The 15,431-nt window shown below is 38.9% G+C and overlaps 1 protein-coding gene across 7 annotated transcripts; it reads right to left on the reverse strand.

Moving 5' to 3' along the window:
- Positions 1-478: 478 nt before the first annotated feature.
- Positions 479-15,208, reverse strand: FKBP7 (FKBP prolyl isomerase 7). Of its 7 annotated transcripts, none has more exons than XR_013518853.1 (5): positions 14,661-15,208; positions 13,241-13,392; positions 9,117-9,230; positions 5,922-6,052; positions 479-809 (listed from the first exon to the last, which is right to left on the reverse strand). XR_013518853.1 is itself a non-coding variant. In XM_008998625.5 (4 exons), the coding sequence occupies exons 1-4, from the start codon at positions 14,999-15,001 to the stop codon at positions 648-650; spliced, it is 786 nt and encodes a 261-aa protein (XP_008996873.3). In that variant the 5' UTR covers positions 15,002-15,208; the 3' UTR covers positions 479-647. The 7 variants fall into 7 exon arrangements, 3 of the variants coding, with proteins under 3 accessions (XP_008996873.3, XP_003733207.3, XP_054113455.1); XR_013518854.1 differs by having other exon boundaries at positions 778-809; positions 5,922-6,055; XR_008482099.2 differs by lacking the exon at positions 479-809 and adding an exon at positions 6,376-6,431.
- Between the last annotated feature and the right edge of the window lie 223 nt (positions 15,209-15,431).

A 15,431-nucleotide genomic window follows, 5' to 3' on the forward strand; every position in this document is an offset into this window, starting at 1 on the left:
TGGAGAAACCCCATCTCTACTAAAAATATAACATTAGTCAGGCATGGTGGTGCATGCCTGTAATCCCAGTTACTTGGGAGGCTGAGGCAGAATTGCTTGAACCTGGGAGGTCGAAGTTGTGGTGAGCCAAGATTGTGCCATTGCACTCCAACCTGGGCAACAAGAGCGAAATCCCACCTCAAAATGAATAAATAAATACATAAAATGTATAAACAAGTGAAATGCTACTTCCTGGGTCCTTACTGAATATTTTAAAATATGAGGCACTTTAACTTTTAAAATGTGTAAAACAATTGGATATAACATGTTTACACATGCTGGCAAGGTTAAAGTTGGGAAGAGCGTGTAGTTTCTAACATATTACACCTCCTACATCCTGAAGGGAAAAAAGTGCCCACTGGGACACAGGGGTCTGTTTCATGTTGCTACAATTCTTGTTTACAAAATAAAGCAATAGGAAACACAATCATACCATTCCTGCAAGTTTGCAAAACAGCCTCGCATTTATTGTACCAAAATCATATGTATCGGGGGTATCAAACTATCTTCTCATAGGGGAAAACCAGAAAATACAACTTGGAGAAAAGTGACTTTGTTTCATACATAAAGTACAGTAAATAGCTGAAAAATCTAGAAATACAAATATGCTATAGTTCATCGTGTTGGTACACATTGTATTCCTTGGGCGAAATGAAGCCATCACCATCACGGTCATTCTTCTTAAAAATATCTTCTAAAACTGCATCCTGATATGACTTGTCACGTGGCTTCTTATCTTTTTCAAAATCCCTTTGCAAATAGAGATTTATCTGGAAGGCCAAAACAACATTCCTTTAGTTAAACGGTATCACAGTAAATTTCCAGTAGCTTTGAGCAATGTTTATAATAATGACACTCATGTCCAAGATGACTTATAGTAAATGATGCAACATTTTGAAAAGCTATTTGAGGTTTCATTTTTATTACTCTTTGAAGCAATGTTTTGGAGAGAAACAGGTCTTCAAATTAGTTTTCCCTGAGATGATCGATGGTTAGTGGTACATACTCAAAGATTGATATTTAAAATGAATTTTGTTGAAATTAAATGCTTTCTAATAATCTGTGCTGTTCATTTTATCAACAGAAAATCACTCATGACTTCCATTAGTGAATGAAACCCAAACTGGCATTTCTATAATCTCTAAAACTAATGACTATGTTGTATAATCAATAAAACCCAACCATGGGTTTAGAAATAAAATTTAATGTTTTAAGTTTTTCTGTGCTTCTCTAGCTCTCTTCCAAATCTACATAACTATAATAATCTCTCTAATATGTCAAATAAATAATGGAATCCTGAAGTATTCACTAATTCTCTATGTAATATAAAATTTCTCCATGCAAACACACATTAAAAATATTGTCCAGCCGGGCGTGTTGGCTCACGCCTGTAATCCCGGCACTTTGGGAGGCCCAGGCAGGCGGATCACCTGAGGTTGGGAGTTTGAGACTGGCTTGACAAACATGGAGAAACCCCATCTCTACTAAAAATACAAAATTAGCCGGGTGTGGTGGCACATGCTTATAATCGCAGCTGCTGGATAGGGTGAGGCGGGAGATTCTCTTGAACCGGGAGACGGAGGTTGTGGTGAGCTGAGATTGCGCCATTGCACTCCAGCCTGGGCAACAAGAGTGAAACTTTGTCTCCAAAAAAAAAAAAACTAGCTGGGCACTGTGGCTGGCACCTGTAATCCCAGCTACTCAGGAGGCTGAGGCAGGAGAATTGCTTGAACCAGGAGGTGGAGGTTGCAGTGAGCTGAGATTGCCAGACTGGGTGACAGAATGAAAAAAGGTATTGCCCAATATAGTAGCCACTAGCCACATGTAACTAATAAGCACTTGAAATATGGCTAGATCATATTGAAATATGTTACTATAAATGTAAAACATATAACAGATTTCAAAAGTATATCTTATTGGAAACTTTCACATTGATCTCATATTGAAATAGCAATATGTTAGATATATTGAGTGAAGATATATCATTAAAATCAATTTCACTGATATCTTTTTACTTTTTAAGATGTTCCTATAAAAAATTTAAAATTATATGTTTAAATTATATTTCCATTGGAAAGCACTAATCCTTATAATAACTAAAAAAGGCAATGCACAATCATATGGAGGTAATGTTTAGTAAGGCTGGCATTACAGAAGCAAGAGTATTTTTGAAAGCTAGAGTTTGTGAGGTTTTTAGCAATACATATCTCAGGGTCAACCCATTGCAAGTAGACTTTATTTTAGAGTAATCAGTGGACCTTAATGAAAGATATCAACTGTTCTCAAATGGGACTTTGGTCCTACAGGAGCGAGACACGTTTTGTTTTCTTCCAGCTGGAGCTTAGCAATCCTATGTGGTATAAATCATTTTTAAAAGCTTCAAATGTTTCTCAGTTTCTAAGTTAGTCAATTGATTTTTTTCATTTCACTTGACTCCTTTTCCAATACACCATAGAACAGAGGTACACAAAGACAGTTGGTAAGAACATGACCTTAATTTTGCTAGTAATGGGCTCCACACTATGTCCACTTTTTAATTTAATAAAATACTGTACTTCCCCCATTTTTATTAATATTAAAGAAATATTTTTTCTTTGTTGTTGTTTTTTTTTTTGTTTGTTTGTTTGTTTTTTGAGACCAAATCTTATTCTGTCGCCCAGGCTGGAGTGCAATGGTGCAATCTCAGCTCACTGCAACCTCTGCCTCCCGGATTCAAGTGATTCAGCCTCAGCCTCCTGAGTAGCTGGGATTACAGGCACCCGCCACTATGCACAGCTAATTTTTGTATTTTTTTTTTTTTTTTGAGACGGAGTTTCGCTCTTGTTACCCAGGCAATGGCGTGATCTCGGCTCACCGCAACCTCCGCCTCCTGGGTTCAGGCAATTCTCCTGCCTCAGCCTCCCGAGTAGCTGGGATTACAGGCACGTGCCACCATGCCCAGCTAATTTTTTGTATTTTTAGTAGAGACGGGGTTTCACCATGTTGACCAGGATGGTCTCGATCTCTCGACCTCGTGATCCACCCATCTCGGCCTCCCAAAGTGCTGAGATTTCAGGCTTGAGCCACAGCACCCGGCCAATTTTTGTATTTTTAGTAGAGATGGGGTTTCACCATGTTGGTCAGGCTGGTCTCGAACTCCTGAACTCAGGTGATCCGCCCGCCTCAGCCTCCCAAAGTGCTGGGATTACAAGCATGAGCTACTGCGCTCAGCCCCTTTTTCTTTTTTAAACGTTCTTTCCTGCACACTGATGAAATAGTTTACTTAATGTTTCTGACAACAAATAAAATTTTTTTTTTTTAGTTCATGTTTCAAATTCAGCCTTTGCCTTAGATTTGCTGTGTGTTCTTGTGCAAATTAACCTCTCTGAACCTCAGTTTTGTCCTCTGTAAAAGGAGGTAAGTAAGTAGCTATATTTTAGGACTGATGTGAGGACTAGAATAATGATTATGTCCATCAATAAAAAAATAGCTATTGTCATTCAAGTGAGTGAAAATCACTCTTGTCCATCTGGCGATAAAGCAGCTGATATCACATAGACAACTGGAAAAATTGTAGCTAAGCAGATTACTATTTTGGATTGTGTCTATTTTTATTTTCCAGAAAATAACTTAAGATCCCCTAATGTCTTACTGAGAAGTATTCATAGTGCAGAACATGGCTCTTGGTGTGCCTGTGATAATAAATGGTCTGTGTGCACAGGCTGAGCTCCTGGGTACTATATGAATTCATCTGCAGCTGCTATTTATTGACTCTAAAAAAGGGTGATAAGGAGTCAGTAGAGAAGCACACATTGGGAACCATTTGCCACCCTTGTAACTGCTTTTCTTCTTAAGAACAGGATGTTCCCTTCTCTTTCTTCCATTGTTGGCCAATCAAGATGCTTGAACGGAAAGTCATTACTAATATCCTGGTGTAAGAAGTTGAACTGGGTGGGGAAACGACTGGCAAGGGAAATGAAAAAGACTTATTTTTATCACTTGAAATCAACTCAGTTATCTTTCACTATTCACTTAGGTGGTCAAGTTATGTATTTTGAAATGCCTCTAAATTAGTTAAGAGGGGAGATAGCTGATTTACTCACGTTAAGCAAAAGTATGGTCAGTGGGACTAAGTAAGACAGTAGACTTTAATAAATAGTATAAGACTTGAGGTCAGGCGCAGTGGCTTATACCTGTAATCCAAGCACTTTGGGAGGCCAAGGTGGGTGGATCACGAGGCCAGGAGATCGAGACCATACTGGCCAACATGCTGAAACCCATCTCTACTAAAAATACAAAAAAATTAGCTGTGCATGGTGGTGCATGCCTTGTAGTTCCAGCTACTCGAAAGCCTGAGGCAGGAGAATTGCTCAAACCCAGGAGGCGGTGATAGCAGTGAGCCAAGATCGCACCACTGCATTACAGCCTCGGCAGCAGTGTAAGACTCTGTCTTAAAATAAAATACATACATACATGTATATGTATGTATAAGTGTATGTATGTATATATATACATATACATATATATATATGTATGTATGTATGTATGTATGTATTAGATTTGAAACATTCATGATTTTCTCTGAAAGAAGCAGACTGGGCCCAAAGTTTAAAATACAGTAGTGGGCCAGGAATGGTGGTTCACGTCTGTAATCCCAGCAGTTTGGGAAGCTGAGGCAAGAGAATCACTTGCAGCTAAGAGCTCGAGACCAGCCTGGGCAACATAGTGAGACTCCATCTCTCCAAAAAAGGAAAAAAACACATTAGCTGGGTATGGTGGCCTGCTGGGGTGATCACTTGAGCCCAGGGGTTCAAGGGTGCAGTGAGCTATGATCACTCTACTGCTTCCTGGCATGGGCAAGAGAGCAAGACCCTTTCTCTAAGAAAAATTTAAAAAATTAAAATGTAAGAACACAGTCATGAAGCCAGATCGCCCAGGTTATAATCCTGGTTTTGCCCCTTACTGCTATGATATTTTTGGCTAGTTAACCTGAGTGTCATTTTCCCCATCTACAAAGTGGAGATTATGACAACAGTCTCTACTCAATAAACTATCATGAAGATTTGATAAGTTCACATACTTATGTGCTTATAAGTAGTAACTGGTACTAAAAGTACAAAATAAAAGTTATCTATTATTACCTTTTGTTTTTTGGAGATAAGGTCTCAGTCTATCATGGAGGCTGAAGTGCAGTAGGGCCCAAGCGATCCTCCTACCTCAGCCTCCTGAGTAGCTGGGACTATAGGTATGCACCACCATGCCTGGCTAATTTTATTAAATTTTTTATAGAGATGGGGGTCTCCCTATATTGCCCCGGCTGGTCTTGAACTCCTGGGCTCAAGCAGTCCTCCTACCTTGGCCTCCCAAAGTGTTGAGATTATAGGCATGAGCCACGCTCCCAGCACAATTATCATTATTATTACAAGATCTTATTACAAGACTGAGATACAGAAGCTAGCTGGCTAAACTCCTTGCTCCTGTTTACCAACTTTCTAGCTCACTCAATTCAGATCCTTGCTAGCTCTTTTCATAATCCCATGTCCTCCTCATAATCCTATGAGGTGTGAATTATTTGCCCTGTTACAAATTCTTACAGTGCTGCCTGAAAAAGAGATACACTAGTGTAGTCTAGAAAATGGAAGAGCACTGTAGAGACGACTAATTCGAGATTTTAACAACTCTCTTGCAGGTAGAAAGGCAATTGAACAGGATGACTCACAAGGTTTATACTGAAAAAGCTTACAGCTTTTTCTAAGAGCTTAGATTTTTTTTAAGTGACCAGCTCTATAAATGCAGTGATCAGAGCCCATGTTAGCTAGACCTAAAAAATAATAGTTGTAACACATGTATTTAAACTGTGATTTAAAAAATTAGATTATACACATGAAATTGGTTTGAATTACCTCGGCTTTAGAGAGTTGCCTGTCATTATCCGTGTCTATCTGTTTAAATGTCTCAATGCTCCGTGGTCCTTTGGTCACAGCATAAAGTTCAATCTCAAAAATCAGTGTAGCATCAGGAGGAATCTTGCCTTCTGCTAAGGGTATAAATTTTAACAGTTTAACTTACATGAAGATATGTTTCAAATATTTATTCATAAAGTACCATAACAATATTATATTATTTAATGTTGATAAGAATTGCTATCTGAATATTTAAAAATTTAATTTTTTCTCATCTTTTATAACTTTTTTTCCCTTTTCAATAGTTTTCTTTTTGTTTTTATTTTCTTTTTTTATAAATACTTTTTTAGGAATTTTTTTTCCATATGTTTCTAAACCAAGTCAATTCAAAGGACCTATGGAACCACTATTTCTTGCTTAATTTAAGTACAAATCATAAACTTTTTATTAATACCTGGATAGGACTCTCCATATCTGTGGGTTCTGCATCTGTGGATTCACCAGTCTTGGCTTGAAAATATTCATACAAAAAAAGGAGAGTTGTGTCTGTAATGAACTTGTACAGACTTTTTTCTTGTCATTATTTCCTAACCAAGATAATAATACCCTTTTACATAACATTTACATTGTATTAGATATTATAAGTAACCTAGAGATAATTTAAAGTACATGGGAAGATGTACAGAGGTTAAATGCAAATATGATGCCATTTTGTATCAGGGGCTTGAGCTTCTGTGGATTTTGGAATCCATGAGAAGGTCTTGGAACCAATCTCTAACAGGTTCTAAGGGACAACTGTACTCTCCTATGGAGATGCATAGGCAGAAAAATTTCAAAGCATAGATGAGTAATCTTTCAGAAAATGATTTTGTTTAGTTATTTGGAAGCATAAATGAAACATAAGTATCAATATATTTGTCTTTCAAATTTTCTATAGACATTAAGAACAATGATAGAAAAATCTAGTAACAGGCCAGGCATGGTGGCTCGTGTGTGTAATCCCAGCATTTTGGGAGACTGAGACAGGAGGATCACTTGAGTTTAAGACCAACCCGGGCAACATAGTGAGACCTTGTCTCTATTTAAAAAAAAAAAAAAAAGAATTAAAAATAAAAGAAAAATTCAGTTAACAATTTTACAAAGAAATTTCTAATCACAATACACATTTTTAAGCATTAAGTTGAATACCTCTCTTTATTTTTGTTTTTTTTTTTTGAGATAGAATCTCACTCTGTCTCCTAGAATGGAGTACAGTGGTGCTATCTCTCCTCACTGCAGCCTCTGTCTCCCAGGTTTAAGTCATTCTCCTGCCTCAGCCTCCCGAGTAGCTAGGATTACAGGTGCACACCAGGCACTGTATTAGTAAGGACGGGGTTTTGCCACATTGGCCAGGCCAGTCTTGAACTCCTGACCTCAGGTGATCTGCTGCCTTGGCCTCCCAAAGTGGTAGGATTACAGATGTGAGCCACTGCACTTGGCCAGAATAGCTCTCTTTAATTAAGTTAACCTATTAGCTGGTGTCACAGGCTTTTTTTTTTTTTTTTTTTTGAGACACTAGTCTTCCTCTGTTGCCCAGGCTGGAGTGCAATGGTGTGATCTCAGCTTAATGTAACTTCTGCCTCCTGGGTTCAAGCATTTCTCCTACCCCAGCCTCCCGAGTAGCTGGGATTACTGGTGCCCACCACCACTCCTGGCTAATTTTTGTACTTTTAGTAGGGATGGGGTTTCACCACGTTGGCCAGGCTGGTCTCAAACTCCTGACATCAAATGATCCACTGGCTCAGCCTCCCAAAGTGCTGGGATTATAGGCATGAGCCACCGTGCCAGGCCATGATGTCACAGGTGGTTTTAACAAGCTATGGGCTACTTCAGATAAACATTTCATGAAAATGACCTGCAGAAATGACTTGCTAAGGGGCAGCTGGTAGCTTGTGTCATCAGTATATTGCCAGTGTCCCACACAGTGCCCAATCTATTATAGGCAGTCCAATATTTGCCAAATGAATGACCCATATGACTTATTTTTAAAATGTTTGTGCTTGGAAGGAAACAGCAATTTCTTTAATAAAAAAGTGAAGCAATCTTGCTGAAGTCTTTATATAGTCTGAAGAGAAAAGAGTTTGTGAGTTATAGCCAAAAAGAGTAGCAGATTAGTAGTTTTCAAAGAGAGAACACAGAAAGATCTACCCATGCATCATATGACTAATGTAAAAATCCTCACCTAATGCACCACATATAACCTGACTTTAAAGTAGAATGCTAGAGACTGAATCAATGATCATTTTATAAAACCCATTCTATTTTCCCCAGTTATAATCTCCTTATGACAGAAAAACAATTACTCCTGACAATAGTTCAAGGCAAATTCAAAACACAAATTCAAATTTATTTATTTACTTTTTGAAACAGAATCTGCTCTGTTGCCCAGGCTTTAGTACAGTGGCAGGATCTGGACTCACTGCAACCTCCACCTCCTGAGTTCAAGTGATTCTCCTGTCTCAGCCTTTCGAGTTAGCTGGGAATACAGGCATGTACCGCCACATCCAGCTATTTCTTGTATTTTTAGTAGATGTGGGGTTTTCCACCCGCCTTGGTCTCCCAAAGTGCTAGGATTACAGGCGTTAAGCCACTGCATCCAGCCCAAAATACAAATTCAAATTTCTTAAGAAAAAATATCATAGGTACATATGCAGTTTCTGAACAATTTTGCTGTAAACATAGAAAATATTGGCCAGGTGCAGTGGTTCACTCCTGCAATCCCAGCACTTTGGGAGGCTGAAATGGGTCAATCACCTGAGGCCAGGAGTTCAAGACCTGCCTAGCCAATACGGTGAAACCCTGTATCTACTAAAAATACAAAAACTAGCTGAGGCATGTGCCTGTCATCCCAGCTACTCAGAGGCTGAGGCAGGAGAATTTCTTGAACCCGGAAGGCGGAGGCTGCAGTGATCCAAGATTGAACCACTGCACTCCAGCCTGGATGACAAAGTGAGATTATATCTCAAAAAAAAATATATATATATTGCCAATTACTTCTTTTTCTTGTAAATAACAAACTAAAGTATAAAAAGGAGAAAAATATGCATTTGCTACAGAACTACTTATGTTTAGAGAAGCAGATCAAAAAATAGGAGTTAACTACTTTTTTAGTTAAAGAGAATATACATTTAGTAGAAGTAAAGAATGTATACATACCGCATATATTGTTATTTAAGCACTAAAAAGTCACATGCATTTCAAGACATGCGGGGGTGCTCTGTGACATGAGACAAGGATATATTGCCGAAGAAAGACTTCTTCAAGTACTACCTAAAATAAAGTTATAGCTAATGTTAGGTCTTAATAACAAATTACTTTTAAAAGTTTACTTAATCAAGAAGTTGTCTGTTAAACAGTTACTTAGGATCTACACTGCAACTTTTAAAATAATGTAATCCAAGGTATTGTAATGCAGGCAAGGCCAGTATTCACTATGGTCCAATTTCCATACTTTTTGGGCCTCAGTTTCCTTACCTGTAAAATGAGGGTGCTGGTGGTATTACTAGTAAATTTATCACTTTAATGTTTGTTAGAGATACCTCCAATTGAATATGAACTTGTTTCATGTCAAACTTCTATATCCCTGAAGCAAGTTTCTGATTTATTAAGAGCTTAGGCAGCCTGGGTAGTCATTCATATCTAAGCATAAATTAGTTTATGAAAAGGATGAGCTAAGTAATCCTTTGCCTGATGGTAGTGGACGCTGCATGAGCACCTGACGATGACAGATGTGGGTGCTCCGGTGGTAGGCACAATGTGGAGGCATCTGATGACACAACACAAGACAGAAAGGAAAACTTTGAAAATGAAGAAGAGACTGAAAGGCAAACTTTGCCTGCGTCACTTTGCCTAGAAGTGGTCTCGACTTTTGACAACATTTTTAGCACAACTATTGCATTGAACTTAATTTATTTTCAATTTTCTTTCTCTTTCTCCCAGGTTCCTATACAAATAAAAACAGGATATATAAATTATGGTGCCATGGGAGCTATTCTGATGGGATCAAATTATTGGCAAAAAGCATTAAAAATAAAGCCGAAGTTATCTGGAAATTGTCTCTTTAGGAGTTTTAAGCCTGACTGGGTCTGACTTGCAGCACTGACCTCCTGCCAATCCAATGTGGGACCCTGATGCCCCGATTTTGCTGGAAATAACTCTTTTTTTAAAGATACTTTAAGTCCCGGGGTACATGTGCAGATTGTGCAGGATTGTTACACAGGTATACACATGCCATGGTGGTTTGCTGCATCCATCCCCCCATCACCTACATTAGGTATTTCTCCTAATGAAATAACAATCAATGACTAAGACAACTGCCTCAAAGAAGGCATGCCACTTCCAGGAAATATTTGGGAGCAATGTCAATATCTCATTTTGGAAAATTAATCTTTAACTGCATACTATTTCAAATAGGTGGAGTTAGCAGTGGCTCTAAATAGGATAAGGAGGCAGAGATTCTTTCTGTATAGCCCTCAAGCAGCAACTGGGAGCAAGAACCTAACTAAGCATGCAAGGTGCCTGTCTGTCAGTCTGCCCATCCTCCCTGCCTGCTTTAAAATTTTTCTTCTCTATTCTGCTACACTTAATTTTTGTAATTTAAAAATCTAATTTTGGAAAAATCAATACATGCATGATAAAAATTCCAAATGGTACAAAATGTTAGCGTGAAAAGAAATCTTCTCTCCTTGACCCAGAGGCCCCCTTCCCGTGAACACTTAATGTTATCAGATGACTGCCTATTCCCCAAGATGTATTCTGTGTAGATACATGCATATGTGAAACTCCTCCTCTGAAATACTAGCTCATAGAGGATCGGGAATAGTGTCTACTTTGGCCCAGTGCCTAGAACAAAGTTTGGCACTGATGCTCAATATATATCCCCAAAGTGGAATATAGTCTAGTTCACTTCTTTTTTTTTGTTTTGACAGGGTCTTGCTCTGCTGCCCAGGTTGGAGTGCAGTGGCATGACAGATCACAGCTCACTGCAGCCTCAATCTCTTGGGCTCAAGGGATCCTCCCATCTCAGCACCCTGAGTAGCTGTGACCACAGTCAGATACCACCACTCCTGGCTAACTTTTAAATTTTTTGTAAAGATGAGGTCTCCCTATATTGCCCAGGCTGCTTTCAGACTCCTGGGCTCAAGTGACCCTCCCACCTTAGCCTTTCAAAGTGCTGGGATTACATGCATTAAGCCACCATGCCTGGCCTCTACTTTATTTTTAACATATTAATAAGTGTAGCTCTACTTCATTCTTTTTACTGGCTTCACAGTACTTGATTGTATAAATATACTATAATTTATTTAATTTCCTATTGATGGATAGGCAGGTGGTTTCCAGCCATTTGCTACCTTCCCCCTCTCAAAATGCCTGCAGTGAATTTTCTTTTACATATACCTTTGTGCACATTTCTGGAAATTGAACTGGATAAGAAGATATGTGCATTTTCATTTTTTTTTCTTGAGATAGAGTCTTGCTCTGTTGCCCAGGCTGGAGTACAGTGGCCCAATCTCAGCTCACTGCAACTTCTGCCTCTGGGGTTCAAGCAATTCTCCTGCCTCAGCCTCCGGAGTAGCTGGGAGTACAAGCTCACCACACCCATCAAATGTTTCTATTTTTAGTAGAAACAAGGTTTTACCATGTTGGCCAGACTGCTCTTGAACTCCCAACCTCAAGTGATCCGCCTACCTCAGCCTCCCAAAGGGCTGGGATTACAGGCGTGAGCTACCATGCCTGGCCTGTATTTTCACTTTTGATGACAACTGTTAGAGAGGTTGAATGATTTACATTCTCAGCAATGGTGCTGGTTTTTCCATGCTTTTCTGCCAAGTTGTTTTTGTCTTTGGGAATCTAATGAGTGAAATATGGTGTCTTATTTTTGTTTTAATTTATCTTTAATTATAAATAAAAGTAGGTATTCTCATACACTTAAAGGCCATTTGTAGTTTTTTGTTAGTGCGCTGCTTATTTATGAATTTGGCTCATTTCTAGGGATATATCCTTTTCAGTGTTGGTTAGTAAGTTTTCATACATGTTACAAGTATTTTCCCATTTATTTGCTTTATCTAGGTTTTCAGATCTTTTTGCTCTAGGATTTTTAAAAATAGGCAAGATACTGAACAAATAAGATCATTTCTTGCACATTTGAAAGCTTGTCCTGTATTGGGGTAAGAGTAACTGACATTACTATATCTCAGATAGTCCTTTTACAATGTACCATTGCTGTCCTGTTACTCTAAACCCGCATGTTCTGGTTCCTGAGTTTTACAAATTTAACTTGGGTACTGCTTACCTAAGGTCTATGTTATAAACATTTATGTAATAATAACACATGCTGAAAACAAATAAAAATGCCTAAGGTAGAGCTTATAGAATATATACAATCATTGTGATCTTGCCACAATGTAGAATAAAGAACCCTGGCCAGAGATATATATTCCCACAATGTCATGTTATCTTTAAAAGGAAAAAGAGGGGACTGGACTGAACTAGATACAGCCGAAGGTAACTGGGCTCTATAGTTCCTTATTTCATCTTTCTATTTTTATTTATTTTACTTTTTTGTTTTTAATTGTGGTAAAATATACATAACATAAAATTTACCATCACAACGATTTTCAAGTGTGTTGTTCAGTAAAGTATGCTTACACTGCCATGCAACCAATCTCCAGAACTCTTTTCATTGGGCAAAACTGAAACTCTATACCCATTGGTCAACACTTCCCTTTTCCCTCTCACTTCAGCCTTTAGCAATCACCCTTCTACTTTGTCTCTACTAATTTGACTACTCTAGGTACCTCATATAAGAGGAATTATACAGTATTTGTCTTTTTGTGACAGTTTATTTCACTTGGCATAATGTCCTTAAGGTTGATACATGTGGGTACATGTCTCAAAATTTTCTTCCTTTTTAAATCTGAATAATATTCCACTTAATTTTTTTTTTTTTTTTTAATAGAGCAGGGTCTTGCTGTTGCTCAGCCTGGTCCTGGCCTCAAGTGATTCTATCCACCTTGGCCTCTCAGAGTGTTGGGATTACAGGCATGAGCCACTGTGCCTGGCTTCCATATATGCATATATTCATTTTGTTTATCCATTTCTCTATCTATGGACATGTGGGCTGCTTTCATCTTTTGGCTATTGTACATGGCTGCTATGAGTATGGCTGCACCAATATTTCTTTGAGATTGTGCTTTGAATTCTTTCAGACATATATACTCAGAAACCTATGAATTATTTTTTAAAGAACTCCAACAAGAAATTAAAATTAAACATCTTACCATAGCCTTCCTTTCCATATGCAAACGAAGGGGGTATAACTACTTTTCGCTTTTCTCCAGGGCACATATCCATCATAGCAATGTCCAGGCCTTTTATGACTTGCCCAACACCAAGAACAAACCATTTGGGGTGGCCTTCATTTTGTGTCCGGCTATAATAAAAAACAATACTTAAGTAAACTGATTTCAAGAAATCAAACTTGAAAATACAGCTGGGTGTTTAAAATTGAAGTCCTCTCTAACCATCATTCCCATTTAAGCACTCTTTCTAAAACCCTTAATGGGGTATTTGACTCAAACTTCCCTATAATCACCAGAAAGAAGTATGATTTGCCCAAAGCTAATCACTAAGAGCCATCTCATTTTTTAAAATTGTTATCTTTTGAAAAACTAGTGAACAGTTAACTTTTTATTTTTTTGAGACGTTGTCGCACTCTGTTGCCAGGCTGAAGTGCAATGGTGTGATCTCGGCTCACTGCAACCTCTGCCTCCTGGGCTCAAGCAATTCTCCTGCCTCAGCCTCCCGAGTAGTTGGGACTACAGGCACACACCACCAAGCCGAGATAATCTTGGTATTCAACAGTTAACTTTTTAATGGGTCTCCAGCCCCTAACTAGCTGCGTGGCTTGTACAAATAACTCATTTAACTTCTCTGAGTTTGTTGTAAAAAATGATGCAGCAGGTTTAGCTTTAAAAAGTCATTTTAGTGGTAATTTAAAATGGTATATTTTCTTACTAAATTCCAATAATAGAATTTATTAAATTCTTATTAAATTCTAATATACTGTAATATTTAATTAAATTACAAAATTGTTTAAATTCTTATTAAAATTCTCTATTCTAAATGGATGGAACTATCTTTCCCAGTCCTATCTTAGGGTGAAGAGAAGATTCTCCCTCTGAGTAATTAAATCAGAGTAGGCACCAGGTGGAATGGGGGAGCAGGGCCCACCAGAAGTCACCAGGGAAGTCATCGTTGTAGTGGCTTCTTGATAGTTAGAAAGTGGCCACGACCTATAGAAATTGTGCTTCTAAAGGCCAGAATTAAATCTCTTTATTTTATGTATTCCTCCGTAAAGACTCAATACTTACTGGCAAAGGAAAAATGTGAACATCCTTACAGGCAGAACCTGGATTTAATTCTGGAGGTCCCAAGGGTAATGGTGGTGGTTGGTGTATGTGTGGATGTATTGCATTTTTGATTTATTGGACCAACATTTTAATACCTTTTAAATAGAAACATTCAGTTTGTTAAAGAACTACTACCATGTAATATGTGATTTTTTCCCTATGCATAAAGGGCTCAACTTTTACTGTTAAAAAGTAAAACCCCAACCAACCAACCAATGAGGCTTCTGCTTGGTGGAGGCAGGCAAGATTGTGTACAACTGGATGCGTGGGAGCTCGCAGCATTTCCTACCTGCAGTAGAATTTCGAGCCGTCTTTAGCCAGGTAGCCGTCATAATGGGCATTTAGTAGGTCTCCCTTCTTGCTCATCTTAGAGCAGTTTTCTGGACGATGCAAAACTTCTATTTTCACTTCTTCGGTGTTCACCTCTATCTTTTGTCTCTGAGCAGTAAAAAGCCCCCACAAATAAAAGAAAACAATTAATCTAAATAAGAAATGCATGGTTTCTGGCGTCGGCTCCAGCAGAACACCGCGCTCCTCCCGCGTGTCACTCGCGCCCCGTGGCTGTCCCGCGGCGAGTTCCGACGCGTGGCAGGCGTTGTCCGGCGTCACAAAGGGCCGGGGCGGGGCCATGGACTAGGCCCCGCTCCGTCCTCCTCTTGCTGCGCGCTCAGCCCGGTTAACGCTGTTTCCAGGCCCTCGGGCTGACTGTCCTCAGTCTCTGAGATCGCACAGCATAGTCGCTCCGCTTCTTCTCGCTAAACCCGCATATTTTATAGCCGGTTTTCTCAGGGTTGGGTGACAACGTTTGGATTTTCTAAAATGAAATTGACATAAGACGAAATAAACAGCCTCGGATGTCGTAGAGTGAGGGAATATGGTTGTCATTTCCGGAAGCAAAAGGCTTCTAAGACCATTAGGGGACGAGCAAATACTGGGGTGAGGGAGAGGCATGATGGAAGAGGAGCGTAAAAAACAGGTTGGCAGTGGCTTTCTGGATGCTTCCGGGGTATTCTTGAAGCGCATTCTTAGGTAGGAGCTTTGCATTCAGAGGTTTCAGGCT

This window comes from Callithrix jacchus, chromosome 6, assembly GCF_049354715.1.
Source record: "Callithrix jacchus isolate 240 chromosome 6, calJac240_pri, whole genome shotgun sequence".
Classification (NCBI taxonomy): domain Eukaryota; kingdom Metazoa; phylum Chordata; class Mammalia; order Primates; family Cebidae; genus Callithrix; species Callithrix jacchus.

Coding starts and splice junctions, on each gene's coding strand:
- FKBP7 (XM_003733159.5), bottom strand. CDS start 15,001: ATGGCCCCGCCCCGGCCCTTTGTGACGCCGGACAACGCCTGCCACGCG. Junction 13,393..14,660: donor GGCTCGAAATTCTACTGCAG/GTAGGAAATGCT, acceptor TTTTTATTATAG/CCGGACACAAAATGAAGGCC. Junction 6,056..13,240: donor ATATGGAAAGGAAGGCTATG/GTAAGATGTTTA, acceptor TTATACCCTTAG/CAGAAGGCAAGATTCCTCCT.